The sequence below is a fragment of the Crotalus tigris genome, unplaced genomic scaffold (assembly GCF_016545835.1).
Source record: "Crotalus tigris isolate CLP2741 ecotype Arizona unplaced genomic scaffold, ASM1654583v1 scf7180000017814.3102382, whole genome shotgun sequence".
NCBI lineage: Eukaryota > Metazoa > Chordata > Lepidosauria > Squamata > Viperidae > Crotalus > Crotalus tigris.
Genome location: NW_024096652.1, coordinates 2,785,610 through 2,800,005, shown reverse-complemented (window position 1 = coordinate 2,800,005; position 14,396 = coordinate 2,785,610). Strand labels below are relative to the sequence as shown.

Below are 14,396 nucleotides of genomic sequence, written 5' to 3'. Positions count from 1 at the left end.
CACTGCATGAATGTCAGGAAGGGCATCCGGCCAGTAAATGCTCAGTACTCTCCTGTCACCCTGATTCTACCCCAAATTAAGGAATTACAGGTTCATAAAAAGGGAGTATTTTCTTTCTTTTTTTAAATGTTAGCAGCCAGGAAAATTCTCTTGGTTAAAGCACCAAGCTAGAAACTGGGAGACTGTGAGTTCAAGTCCCACCTTAGCCATGAAAGCCATCTGGGTGACTTTGGGCCAGTCACTTTCTCGCCTCACAGGGTTGTTGTGGTGGGGAAAATAGAAGAAGGAAGGTGTGTTGGATATGTTCTCTGCCTTGAGTTATTTATAAAACTAATAGAGATGGAATACAAATAAATAAATAAATATAAAATACAAACATTGGGTATGAAGAATAGCAGGTAAAATATAGTGCAATAATTATATACAAGGAAATTCAGAGGATTTTTACAAAACCTGCCAGTATAAATAATTTATGATTGATATCTCTGGGCCAGCTTCACCCAATCTATGTGCTCCAGATATATAGTGATTGTATTACCAGTTGATCTGGAGGGAGTTGTGTTGAGACAATGAAGAAGATCCTAAGATATTACAAAACTGTATGTGCAATCATTACAATTCTGTATTATGAAGGAAACTGGCTGAAAAATAACCGGTTAATTTTTATGCATTACAAAATCTGCATTCAGAAAGGTTTTTTTCCCCCAGTAAAGACTGTATGATTGTCCTTTTTAATCAAGAAGGCATTAATCACCTTTCACTTTTTAATCAAGAAGGCATTAATCACCATGGGACCAGTTGCAATTTGGCTGATTTAATCAGCCAAAAGGGGAGAAGTGGTCCTCACATCTCCACAAATCCTATCCGGATCTTGAACTAAAGTATCTGAAAAGATGCCACATTAATAGGATGTGTGGTTACTTTCTTGTGATCTTCCCTCATATTGATATCCAAATTGGGCCAAATCCAATCAATCCTTCCTGCAAGGAATGCTGAAAATTGCTCACAGCAAGTTCATTGTATTCTTTGTAAGATTTCTTCAGGCATGCTAAATAGCTGACCAATTTACATTTTTCAAAAGCTGTTCACAAAAATCCAACATATTGGTAAAACATGCTAAATCTTTGAATTAGTTTTCAGAGAGTATTTAAAATGATGTAGTGCAGTGGTTCTCAACCTGTGGGTCGGGACCCCATTTGGGGTCGAATGACCATTTCACAGGGGTCTCCAAACCACGCTGTCCGCCATTTTTTTCCCTTTTCCCTAGCTGTCCTACTCCCTCTTATTGGTGGCCACACCCACTTGGGGGTCACCACAACATGGGGAACTGTATTATGGGGTCACGGCATTAGAAAGGTTGAGAACCACTGGTGTAGTGGATAGGACTGAATTAGTTTTAGAGAGTCAAGTTCAAGTCCATCAGATATAGAAACGCAATGGATTACTTTAGATAGGTCACTTTCCCTCAAACCAATCCATCTTGTAGAGTTGGTGCTATAGAAAAATTGCAGGTTGAAGTATTTGCAAACCAGTAGGAGAATAAATTATATATAGCGATCTAACAGATAAAAATGATCCTTGCTTATATTTCCTACCCATAAATGTCAGTTCCTTTTGTTGATGCCCAGTTGTTTTACATTCAGATTCCTGAATGGCTCCATTATCATGTGAAAGAAAAGAAATGCATTGGCTGCTGTGTATGGGAGAGAGGGCATCATAATTGGTTCAGTTGCATACTTCATTTAGAAACTGGAAGGGCCCTCTCCATTGTGGAGTTTTCCACAAAGTAGGCCATGAAAAAGTGGGGTACTTGGAGAATAAGCAAGGTGAATAGAATGTCAGGCAAACACAATGCCTTTATTTAAAAACTCTGGATCTACCACCTCTGCCTCTGGAGGAAAAATGCCAGCCATCTGATGTGTGGGGGCTTTTCGCTGGCAGCAGGAAAGCGAAGGGAGGTGGGAACAAAATAAATGTCAGTTTTTTTCATTTTTCTGGCCATGCCACTTTATAAATGGAGGCATCTCTGGTGGAAGGAAAGCAAGGATACTGAACCAGTGCCCAACGCTGATGGGAAAGGGGGATTTTGTCTGCTGGTTTTGTGGAAGTGATCAGTTGGAGAGGGGAATATTTGCAGCCACTGTTTTGAGGAAAACTGAAGTGAAGAATGGGGCTAGTCCCAAGCTGGTACTCACAAAGAACAGAGTATAGGAGGCAAAGCAAAAGAAACTGGAAAGAACAAAGAGACTGAAGGGATGGGTCAGGTGCTGTTCTGTGCACAGCAAGGTGAGTCTGGCAGGCTTGGGAGAAGGGCCAATTACAGATAAAAGACAGAAAGCCATGCCCTTATCCATTGGAGCACCAGGTTTGCTGTTGTCATTACCATCAGTTCTTCTAACTATTGGGATGGCCACTTTAATTTCAGAATGACCACAGAACTATTTCTGAGAAAGCAAGGAAATATCTAAATATATGCCACCAGAGAAGCAGAACGGAAAGTGTGCATTGAGTATACTTCTTTATCTAGTAACAGATTATTTAATCATCTGTCTGTTCCTTTCAAAGAAATATTAATGCATTCATTCTAAACTATGGTTATAGACAACATAAAGGAGTTTGCCACTAAATTACTTTTCTGATAATATTCTGACTTGGAGCTGAGCACAATATCTATGACCAAGATGCTTCCTTATAAAATCTTCATGGAGTTGCAGATTCCCGTGAAAAACATTGTTAAATGTTTCTCTAAATTTGCATTCAAACATACAGATCCCACAATTTCTCAATATACTAAATTGACACATTTTTTTCCCCTTCTCTTTTTCCAGAACTCTTGGGATCAACTAAACGGCTGAATGTGAACTACCAGGATGTGGATGGGTATGTAATTAAATAAAGACAAAAGTGTTCATGATTTAAATGGAATTTTATTATTTGATGTTTTTTTAAAAAAAAAATTATATGGTTGCCTAATTTGAAGATTAGACCATAAATTAAAAATGAGGCAAAATGAGCTACTTCAATTAAAATATAAAAACTTGATTATAATAGGCACCCAAGAAATCCCATTCATGTACCTCTCAACCTGGGAAATTCCCATCATCCCATCCCCAAAGTTTGAGAATAACCCAGGTTTTTAATGCCTTTCTAAAGACAACAAAATAAGGTCCAAAGGTACGTTGGGGGGATTACTCCAGAGTGCAGTTGCCACAATGGAAAAACCATGCTTCCTGGGTCCCACCAAATGGCATTGATTCAGGGAGGGGACACAAAATGTGCCCACCAATTGGAGTGTGTGGGATGAGCAAATATTATAGGGAAGAGTCAGTCCTGCAAATAACTCAGTTCTTCATTATGAACATATGAAGAATTTGTAGTTATTTCTTTCTTCATGAGTTCTACTCTGATTACAAGCTGAAGGATGCTACTATACATGTTTTGTCTTGGGCCTTGCCGTTGACTCCCTGTATGACCTTGTGTCCATCACTTCACATTATGAATGCAAAACACAAATCTAAAATAGAAATCTGTTCTTAAAATACGGCAGGCAGATACTTCATTCAAATTATTAGTAGCAAAACATCCTTGTGCCCTACAAATGGGTATAGTTTGTAACTCCCAAATGGCTGGAAATTCATGGAGAGCAAATGAGAGAAAACCAAATCTGAGTTTGCATTAAGAGAGATTTGGGATCTGCAGCCATAGACCCTTTGAAGAAATTTCACTGTGTTTCCAGGAAAAAAAAATCCAAATCAAATCCCAGAGAAGCTACAGTACAATGGGATTAAAGGCTGAGATCATATCATACATACATAATTCAATGGGTCAACACCATAGCTGTTTAAATGCATGAACATGTAGCTAATGATCCTCAATCATTATCTATTTATATAGCACCAAAATAATATTATTTCTCAGTCCTGATTTTAAGTGGAGCAGAATGCTTTTCTAGTTGTCTTACCACCTCCTTTTATTTTTGCAGACCAATTGTTCTAACAGGAAGATTGCATCTAACTCCCACAAATTTTCAAATGAATGAGGCAAATATGGCTTTGTGACAGTCTTTTGACATTCTAGTTAGAAGGAATACCTCAGATTCTGAGCTAGATGCAGTCTAAGATAAATGTCTGTATGAAGAAATGTGATGGAAATTTTTCAGATATTCCCTTCCTCAATGAATTGTGGGGACTTGGGACAAATAAAATACAGATCAAATAAACTAGATAGATGATCAACCTAGTAATCAGGTCCAGGAGGAAGCTATGTGAGGCAGCAAGCAAGGGCAAAAAAACGTAGACTTCTGTTTTATTGTTGGGTATGTTGCCAGGAATAGAGCGATGTGCTTGAGCTATTTCTGCCTCATTTGCCAAAATAACTTGACTTTGTTTACTCTACATGTTGATTGGAAGAGTTTGCTGCTTCCTCTTAGGCAGAAAAATGTCTTGAGATGGGCTTGCTAGAGATCGAATGCTGACAAAGAGACGAGGCAAAAAATTCTGAGGAACAGTCATAAAATGTCCCAGATGAGTCTTGACTGGACTGTAGGAGATATTTAAATCAGAATGTAGTAGTGTTGCAATCTTATCCACTAAAGATTAATAGTAGTAGTGATAGCGGTCTTTTTCATAAGCATCTTGCCTTACAAAGTAATAAAATATGGCATCAAGCAATCAACATATCTCAACAATCCAATGAAAGGTTACCCCCGAAAGCTTGAATTCACTAAAGCTGACTTAAATTTTAAGTTTAAATAAAGGATCCTAGAACTATGGGGCAAAGCAAGAGATCTTATAGAGCCTAGGAGCAATTCAGAATAATTTCTTTTGACATGCTTTTCGGTCAGTTGTTCACAAACACGATGAGTTGAAAGTCGGTTCATGGGTGCATCTCTTCCAACATTTTTTGCAGAAAAAAGGGATCTGTAGATACCCCTGGGAAGGGGGAGAAATTTTAGTTCTGGGCAAAGAACTTAAACTATCAACAAGGGTATTATTACTTCTTGATACTTTTATTCTTTGTATGCCAAATACAAACGTACAGAGTGATGGAAATGGTAATGTTGCAGTTCACATGGGAAGAATCATACATACATATCCATATCAAATATACATAAATACATAATCAATTTATGTTTGGAATGCAGGAAATAAAATTTTTATGTAACTTTTATAAATTACTTTACCACTAAGGAATTTGCCAGGACTTCACTTTTATAAGATGAAAGAAACCTAGAAACTCACACATTTTGAAACTTATAAATTTTAAAACTCATAATGCTTCTGTGTTTGGTAAAGTTTACATTTGTATCAATTTATAATGTATTTATTGATGCAGAGTTTAATCTAACTATTTAACAAATCTTAATAGCTAGTATTTTTTTAATCATTCTAAAAATGAATTCCTTGTCGAGCTGTTGTATCTTAAACCATTGATTACACCCATTCCATTATCAACAGCAGCTGTTCTCTAGTGTTTCCTTGCTTTCTGTAGACTGAATGTTGTATTATATTGCATTCCAAGAATTGAAAACAAATAAATTAAATGCTGTGAGAGTTAGAGCCATGTGTTCCAGCTATTACCATGGTGTATGGTTTTCGTGGATAAGAGATATAGATAGCTACGTGTCAAGAGGTCGTTGATTATATCTCACTTTGTCAGTTTCTCATTAGGTGGACTTAGCCAAACCACTTGCTTCAGGTTCATTGATGCCAATTCTAATATGAGGAAAGATCTGGACACGAGCAAGCCTGGATAACGTTAAAGATTCTAGCGGGTCATTGTTCATGGTTCAGGCAATTTTCTCAACAGTGTCCCACAGCTCTTCTCCAAGATACATCATGGGATCTAGCAGTGATGAGATAGGCATCTCTGCATTCATGCTATCACTGCTCCGTTTGTCAAATAACATCAGTGTTGTGAGGTGAATCTCCAGTCTCAGTTGTGTCTCGATTTAGGGCTGAATGAATATTTCAGAGTTGCTTGATGGGCTGTAGGAAAGCTTAGTTGTAGACTGAGGGGCCAAAAAGTGAAACCTTTTATTGGTTGTTTCAGTAACATTGAGAATTTCAGCAGGAGTGGCAGGCTGCCAGTAACCTCCCTGGGACTCTCACAGGTTACCAACTCCTGCTAGGCAATGCCAATATAGCTCTAGGTGGTTATTCTTCCTAGCTCCTTGGGCCTGCCCCTTGGAATGGGCAAAGGGCTCTTTCAGATGCTCTGGCCACTCTTCCTGGCTGTGAGAGCTCTCCTTCCCATTGAAAGGTTACCGTGGGGATAATTGGAGCCTCCAGGCCTGCAGCAGAAGCCCAGCAGGAGCTGACTGCTTGCTGGCTGCCTCTAGCTAAGAAAAGACCTCCCTGATGGAGAGTATCATTGTGCACAGGGGGACTGGAGGTGTTGGTATTCCTTGTGTTAATGGCTGCTATTAAATTCTCTCAGACAGGCTCCTACAGGAAGCCGAAAGACACAACTGCTTCCAATCTGCGAAGGATGCCCATCAGTATTGAACAGTGTCAGAGGGCTGAGCCAGGCTGCCACTGAAGTTGCCCTCCACACTTTTCACTCCTGCTGGGGATAACAGTGCTGCGATCCGGGGCCTCATTGCTGCAGAGGTTGGGTTCCCGTGGGTCCCGAGCAACCCTCCGTCCTTTCCAATGAATGAAATCGGCATTAAGCAATGGGAAGGCGGGAGCCAGCGGGGGAGGAGGGGTCTGGATAAACAAGCCTCTTTCACAAACCCCAAACACAAGAACTATTCATCCTCAGTGGCCTCACACACTCTGGCAATAGGAAAATGGTGCTGGGAAAGAGACGGCCATAAGCAGGACAAGTCCAGGGAGGTAAGGGGCGGGAGGGGTGATGCTCCCCCTACTGAGACACAGCTGGTCATTTGTCCCAAGGCCAGCATTAGCTTTTTCTGTCTGACCTTTTAGGTGCTACTCTGAACACACACACACGCACACACACACCCCAGTATAAGAAGTAACTCATTAGACGGCTTAATCTTCCTACAAGTCTGCTTGTACACTTTTTTTTAATTAGAGAAATGAAAAAGAAAATCCACTCCCACCTCCCACCCCATATTTTGATGAGCAAAAGATCCCTTGTGGTCTTTATGAGCTGCAAGGCTCACTTGAGGCAGGCATCTTAGTCCTTTTCAGATGGGACAATGATTAAAAATATAACATTTGCTGAACATCCTCTTGCATGCTAGTTACTGAATCTTAAAAGCATCCTAAATCAGAATATACAACTTGGAGAAAGGGGGTTATAAGCATGCTGGGTACCACAGTTTAAAACTAGTTGGGGCCAGGGCAAACAGGTGGATGGCATCAATATAACTGGATTCAGAATGAATGAAAATTACACAGAAGGAATTAGATCCGATGAAATGGTTACTCCCCATTTATTTAACATTTCTCCTCCTCTTCCACTTAAACCTTTTGAAGAGTCCACTTCTAAGACTATATATGGCTCAGATTATAGCTTTTTATTTTAGCCAGTTGGTGCTATGTTATGTCCTTCCATCTCTTCCTAAGGCAAGCAGTGTACCAACATGCAGACACCAAGTCACAACATAGCAGCTTGCTCAAAGTCCTCTATTTATTAGAGCCAAGAGGGGATTGTTTGTATCCTGCAGAACCATGGCAGCAGACTTTCCCATGTGCAAGAGTGTATATATAACAAGGTCTTCAAAGGAAAATGAAAAAGTGTGTGGAACATTAACAGGACAATGCCAGAAAAAGAAATGTGTCATTAAGCATTCTGGGCTTGTTTGGTCAATGCTGAAAAGGCGTAAATGGCAACACCTCCACAAAGAAAGGAGCTTACCAGAGTCTCTTACTGTCTGTGATTTTAGAATCTATTTGCCAGGACACTGTAATGCCAATATTTCAACCTTTCCCAAATTAATACGTTCCAGAAATACTGAAGTATACTATGAAGTACCATTTTCCAGCCATCATAGCAACTAAATTTGTTGAAAGTTATGGTCAACAACATCTGGAATACATCATATTGGGAAAATGCTTCCTTTTCTCCTCAAAAATTAATAGTGGTCCCATAAAGCCTCCTGTTTCTCATAACAATTCTGTAAAATAGATTAATCTAAAAAAATAGTGGCCAGCCTAAGAAGGGTAGCTAGATAGCTTCAAAGCTGAATAAGAGTTTGAACTTGGTTCTTGTTCAGTTTTTATACTGTACTGTCCAGTGCTGACTTTCAAACCTTCTATATTGCTTCCTTATCTATATGGATGACTAGAGTCACCATTAAAGCACAGTATCACCACTAAGAGGATGTACAGAGATGAATCATGCCAGGGTGGATCGTGTGCCTAAAGGGAATTAAATTTTTGTGGTATCAGTCTTAGTAGTCTTAAGTTCTCAACATATCTCCTAACAGGGAGCATGCCTGAGCCAGGCCAGGTCACGTTATATGTTCAGGAACCACCGAGGCTTGCCCCATCAAGGGATCCTATTCTTTTTTTTTCTTTTCTTGGTTTCAGGTTTTCAGCTTTGCATCATGCAGCCTTGGTTGGAAGCCTGGAACTTATCTCCCTGTTGCTGGAGGCCCAGGCCATTGTGGATATTAAGGACACAAACGGTAAGAGCATTTGCCTACTCTGGCTTCTCCCCGTGTGTGATCAAGAAGGAGAAAGATCTTCTCAGATGTTCTCTGTAGCAACCGCCGCTGATGTGGGGAATTACACTTGTCTCACTAATGAAAATTGTCGTTTGCGAAGAATGTGATAGACAACATTGCTTCCAGGGATGTAATATTTTGAGTAATATTTTGGAACGAGAACAGAGGGCTGCCATACTCCCATCTTTTGCCCCAGTACAGATTGTCTTGCTTGCTGAACCAGCCCTAATCCATGGTTCAGATCCAAAAATTTAGTACAAGCAGTCAACGACTTAACAACCATTCATTTATCAACCGTTCAAAGGTATAACGGTGTTAAAAAAAAGGGACCCGTTCTCACACTTATGACTGTTGCAGCATCCCACAGTCACGTGGTCAAAAGTTGCATGCTTGGCAACTGTATTTACAATAGTGGTGGTGTCCCAGGGTCACATGATCACCATTTGCGACCTTCCCAGCTGGTTTCCAACAAGCAAGTCAATGGGGAGAGTTGGATTCAATTAACAACTGTGTGATTCACTTAACAACTACAGTGATTTGGCTTAACATCTGTGGCAAAAACGGTCATAAAATTGGGCACAACTTAACTGCCTTGCTTAGCAACAGAAATTCTCATTCCAATTATGCTTGTAAGTCAAAGATTACCTGTATGGCTTTTCTTTTCTTTCTTTCTTTTTTAAGAAAACTGTTTAATTTCTTTATATCTACATTCCCCAGATGGGCCTCTATAATCTCCACATTGGGTGGCTTATCTCTGTCTTTTCCTTTCTGATATTTGTCTTCGTACAGGAATGCGCCCTTTACACTATGCTGCCTGGCAAGGGAAGGTGGAGCCCGTGCGCCTCCTGCTACGCGCATCCGCCTCAGTCAATATGGCATCATTGGATGGGCAGGTCCCACTGCACCTGTCTGCCCAGTATGGCCACTATGAAGTGGTAAGTGGGGAGTTATGATGGAAGATACAAGAGATAAAAAAAAGAGGTTCTCGTAACTCTGTGTGATAAGTCAAGCCTTCATTCGAAAGTTATGTATGGAGAAGCAAATTTGCTAATGTACTTCTGTAAAGACAAACAACACATCATTTCTTAGGCATCTTGTACAATAGTATACTGAAATAAAATGATAATTGTGTATAATCAACTGGTTCCCTGTGTAAATGAAAACTAGAATACAATTCAATCCAATCACTCTATTTTCCCTAAAACATATACCACAGATGAAGAATATATTTGTGTGTGTGTGTTTGTGTGTGTGTGTGTGTGTGTGTACATATACATATATCTATACACACACACGTACATACACACTTCATCTGGTAGTACTGTATATGTTCAAACCTCACTGATGAAGAAATTCTAAGTTTGTCTTTTCAAAAAAATCCCTAAGGTCCTGTCCTCTTAACCTCATATTTCTTATATGTTCATATGAACCCCACCCCCTCAAGTGAAAATTGCACAGCAAAACTATTATAGTGCTTTGCTATAAGCACGAGTGGCGTGCCTAGTAGAATTAAAGTAAGCTGTAATCAGTGCCAAGATAGCATTTATACAGATCTTGTCAGGAAACAAAAAGGAAGAAAGATGACAAAAATATTTGGTCTCATAGGCAGCATAGTTTGCAGGGCAATGCATTCTAGAAATAAACTCAGCGGAGTTGTATATATTTTGCTCTGGTGAAAAAATGTTATACATGCCATCACTATCATCCCCAAAAAACCCCCCATGTTGGTTATTTATAACATGAAAGCTTTTCTAGGAATAGCTCCAAAGTTCTGTCATATTTTTCTTGGTTTTCAAGCTCTCATCAGGTCTTGCATTGCACACAAATGAAGACAAGCATTTTATTTACAATTTTTAAAAGATAGAATCTGAGAGTATTTGCATACCAAGCATTAGTTAGAACTCTAATGAGCTGATGGATTTAGAAAACCCATCGTTTCTCCCGATCCAGTGGGAAAACTTTCCAGTGATTTTCACCGTCTGAATCAAACTCAGCTTCAAATGTGTCGAGAGGGTAAGAATGCAAATAAAAGCCCCCCCCCCGAGGATGTTTACTTTCCATCAGATTGATTTAGAGAAGAACTTTAAAGTGGCTAGAAAAGACTGGAGAACTTTCTGAGTTTCTTGGTCTGAGATTTAACTAGGAGCAGAAGGAGAAGTAAATTACAGGCCCATTATGATGCATATATAGCTGTGTTTTATTGTCAGTTCCAAATAAGGCTTTTCCTGTATAAAGGCTTTGAGTATGCGTCACAGAGAAATGAATTTTGTATCACCGGGAAACGTGTTGCCACTTTCTCCAGATTCACTGACTTCTTTTCATGTTCTTACATGTTTGCCTGCAGTCAGAGATGTTGCTTCAGCACCAATCCAACCCGTGTCTTATAAATAAGGCTAAGAAAACCCCCTTGGACTTGGCTTGTGAGTTTGGGAGGCTGAAGGTAAGCAGAATCACCCATAGCACCTTGTATTATAAAACAAACAAGTCAGAGAAAAGATAACCCCGTCTGTCTAGTTCATATCCACTGTCTTTTGAAAAGCATTCTGGTGCACGAAAAGCAGTCAAGCGTGCCATATAATTCCATCCTGCTCTGTCTTGTCCTGTCCCATGAAGCTTCTTAAGCTAGCCTTAAATCAACTATCATACATTCTGTTTTCCTCATCACATTGAGTTTCAACCCTTGCCCTATAGTTTTCTATGGTAACCAAGTGTATGTCAACAGACTAAAGCAGAGTTTCTCAACTTTGGCAACTGTAAGATATATGGACTTCCCAGAATTCTGCTGGCTGTGTCAATGTATCTTAAAAGTTGCTGAGGTTGAAAAACTCTGGGCAGGCAGCAGTTTGGGTCAGGCCTTGCTATAACTCTGGGACATAATACAGCATCCTTCCCCTGGATATCTTTTTCCATTACAGTTCCAAAGCAATCAGAGTTTTCTCTTTACAGTTCCCACACGAAACAATGCCTGGAGCCTAATAATCCTTTCAGGCTATGAAGTCAGAAGCAAGGCCAGCTGGAATAGAAGGCCAAGCATTCCATCCTGACCCAAATGGGAGCTGGCTGTAGATTCCTGGCTCTGATATTTAGGACAGGTGCAGAAGCCTTTTGGAATTCCTGGGGATGGGAAGCTTCCTCCAAGCTAAAGAAAAGAACAGGAAATATAAATAAACCCTAAGTTGGGGTGGGAACATTAATCTAAGGGATTGCACCAAAGAAACTGAGGGAGTGGCACATTATTTGCATGATTAATCAGGAAGTGTTTTGAACATCAGTTTTAGTAGCATAAATACACCATAAATAGCATGATGAATATGACATAAAATAACATGCTCAAGATGTCTGCACATGAACTACAATTTGTGATGGTGTAGGGCAGGGGTAGGCAACCTTGGCTCTTTTATGACTCGTGGACTTCAATTCCCAGAATTCCTGAACCAGCCATGCTGAGGGGAAAGGGAAAGGTTTCCAAGCTGAGCCATGCTGGCTCAGGAATTCTGGGAGTTGTAGTCCACGAGTCATAAAAGAGCCAAGGTTACCTACCCCTGGTGTAGGGATTACTTATAGCCAAAGACAGGTCAAAACCAAACTTGAAGTTGAAATTATTTATCATTTAGTAAACTGCTCTAAGCATAACCTTTAGCCTGGCTGTGTTTTCATGATACACTGCCCATGGGTAGCCCAGATTTGCTAATTAACCCAGTTTTCTGGATTTGTAGAACACATTGAACTATAAATACACTGGGTTCCTCAACATACTGAGACATAAATCAAACTCTAACCAGTGTTAAAACTAATACACCTTACATGAAAACTGCATCCTTGGAGAAGCAATTTTTGGGTAGGAGCATCTTCTATAAGGATTACAGGACCTGTGGTTGAAGGGCTGAAGATGGAGAGGCTGAAGGAAATTGACAGGTGGAGTCTAGAAAAAGAGAACTGAGTGGCTGATAATAACAGAGTTGGATGACCCAGTTCCTAAAAGGCTGAAGAATTTGGCCTCTTTAAGGGCTTGGAAGCAAAGCAGATGTACAACTCTTTCTTTCTCAGGGCTCTAGGAATGGGAGGAATGGCTGCTCCTAAGCATTTGCCTTCCTTGGAGGTCAGAAGGACAGTAGCTATCTCTTTTTTTGAATTATGGTCACATTAAAAATAGCCATTAGAAAGGACTAGAGACAACTCATGCTGTGTTGGGTCATCATTTCAGAAGTATTTCCTTATCTAAATAGAAAAAGAGAATGATCAGGAGTGGGGCAAAACAGTGGGAGCAAGAGTAATCTTGGAAAGAAAGGATACAATATAAACACATTTGTAATTGTTGTAAAGACGATGGGGAAACCACATTGTTATATCTTATTTTCTTTTTCTTTATTGCCTTTTTTCTTCCATTTCTTTTTTAATTTATAATTTTTCCTTTTTTTTCTTTACGTCATTTTTTTAAAAAAAATATTGGTTTTACTTGATAAAAAATTGTTTAATAAAAATCAATTGGAAAAAAGAATGAAAACCAATATAATAAAAACAAAATTATACAAATGGTGTCATAAGAATTATATAATATGGAAACAATACAAGAAGAACAAAAGAGGGAAAACTGGCAGATCCCCAGAAAGGATCCTCCCGTCCAATATTCAGCAAGAGACTCTGGAAAGCCATCAGAGTGGAGAGCCAACCAGACCTCAAAATTGGGAAGGAACTATATTTCAGGGAGATACGAGACTCTGAATGTTCTAGATTAGATGTTCTACATTGCTGAATAGATGGCCTGTCAATGAATGATCATTGGTCAGATAGGCTGCCTATTGTATTTTATCCATTGTATCATTCCCTGTTCATTTTAGGTAGCCCAGTTGCTTCTAAACAGCCATATGTGTGTGGCTCTTCTTGAGGGACAATTCAAAGACACAAGTGACCCCAACTACACTACACCTCTACACCTGGCAGCCAAGAATGGGCACAAGGAGATTATCAGGTAATTTTTTAAGCACTTCCAAGATGGGTTTAGGCCAGTGTTTCTCAACCTTGACAATTTTAAGGCATGTGGACTTGCTGGCTGTGGAATTATGGGAGTTGAAGTCCACATGCCTTAAAATTGTCAAGGTTGAGAAACACTGGTATAGGCAATTGTCTTAATAGATCAGTCTACTGCTGGCCATAATTTAGGGAAGGGAGGTGGTAGCAAAATATATCTGCCAATAGAGGGCAGCATTCTCTTCTCCAGTATCCTTATAAGAACGATGTATTATGATGTTGCATTATTCCAAAGGGCTAATAAAATACTGTAGAGCAGTGGTTCTCAACCTGTGGGTTGGGACCCCATTTGGGGTCGAACGACCATTTCACGGGGGTCGCCAAACAACGAAGTCCGCCATTTTTTCCCCCTTTTCCTTAGCTGTGCTACTCCCTTTTATTCTGTTGGCTTTTGAAAGCCAATAGAATAGACTCGCTTGAATAGAGTCTAATTCTATTGGCTTTCAAAAGCCAATAGGAATTGTCCAGGCTGTCTCTGCCCTGCTGAGCCCATCAAAAATCCCATTCTGCAAACGGTGCTGCACCGGTTGAGTAGTTCTCGACTTACAACCGGTTGGGGGTCGTGGTATTAAAAAGGTTGAGAACCACTGCTGTAGAGGCTAAAGAGCTGGGAGGACTATCGATGAGTTTCCAATTCCTAAAAACTTATCCTAACGCTTCTCTTTTTGCAGCTCTGCATTCTGGCCAATAAAAGTTATAAGTAATTTTGTACTTACAATTTACACTT

The 14,396-nt window shown here is 39.8% G+C and overlaps 1 protein-coding gene across 4 annotated transcripts in view; it reads left to right on the top strand.

Annotated features, from left to right (window-relative positions):
* Positions 1-14,396, top strand: part of CASKIN2 (CASK interacting protein 2) — a 119,459-nt gene that overhangs the window by 74,549 nt on the left and 30,514 nt on the right. For all 4 annotated transcript variants that reach the window (XM_039342935.1, XM_039342934.1, XM_039342937.1 and 1 more), the window contains exons 3-7: positions 2,829-2,880; positions 8,505-8,602; positions 9,431-9,576; positions 10,986-11,081; positions 13,480-13,610. In XM_039342935.1, coding sequence (XP_039198869.1) covers positions 2,829-2,880; positions 8,505-8,602; positions 9,431-9,576; positions 10,986-11,081; positions 13,480-13,610 — 523 coding nt within the window. The remainder of the gene's footprint in view (positions 1-2,828; positions 2,881-8,504; positions 8,603-9,430; positions 9,577-10,985; positions 11,082-13,479; positions 13,611-14,396) is intronic.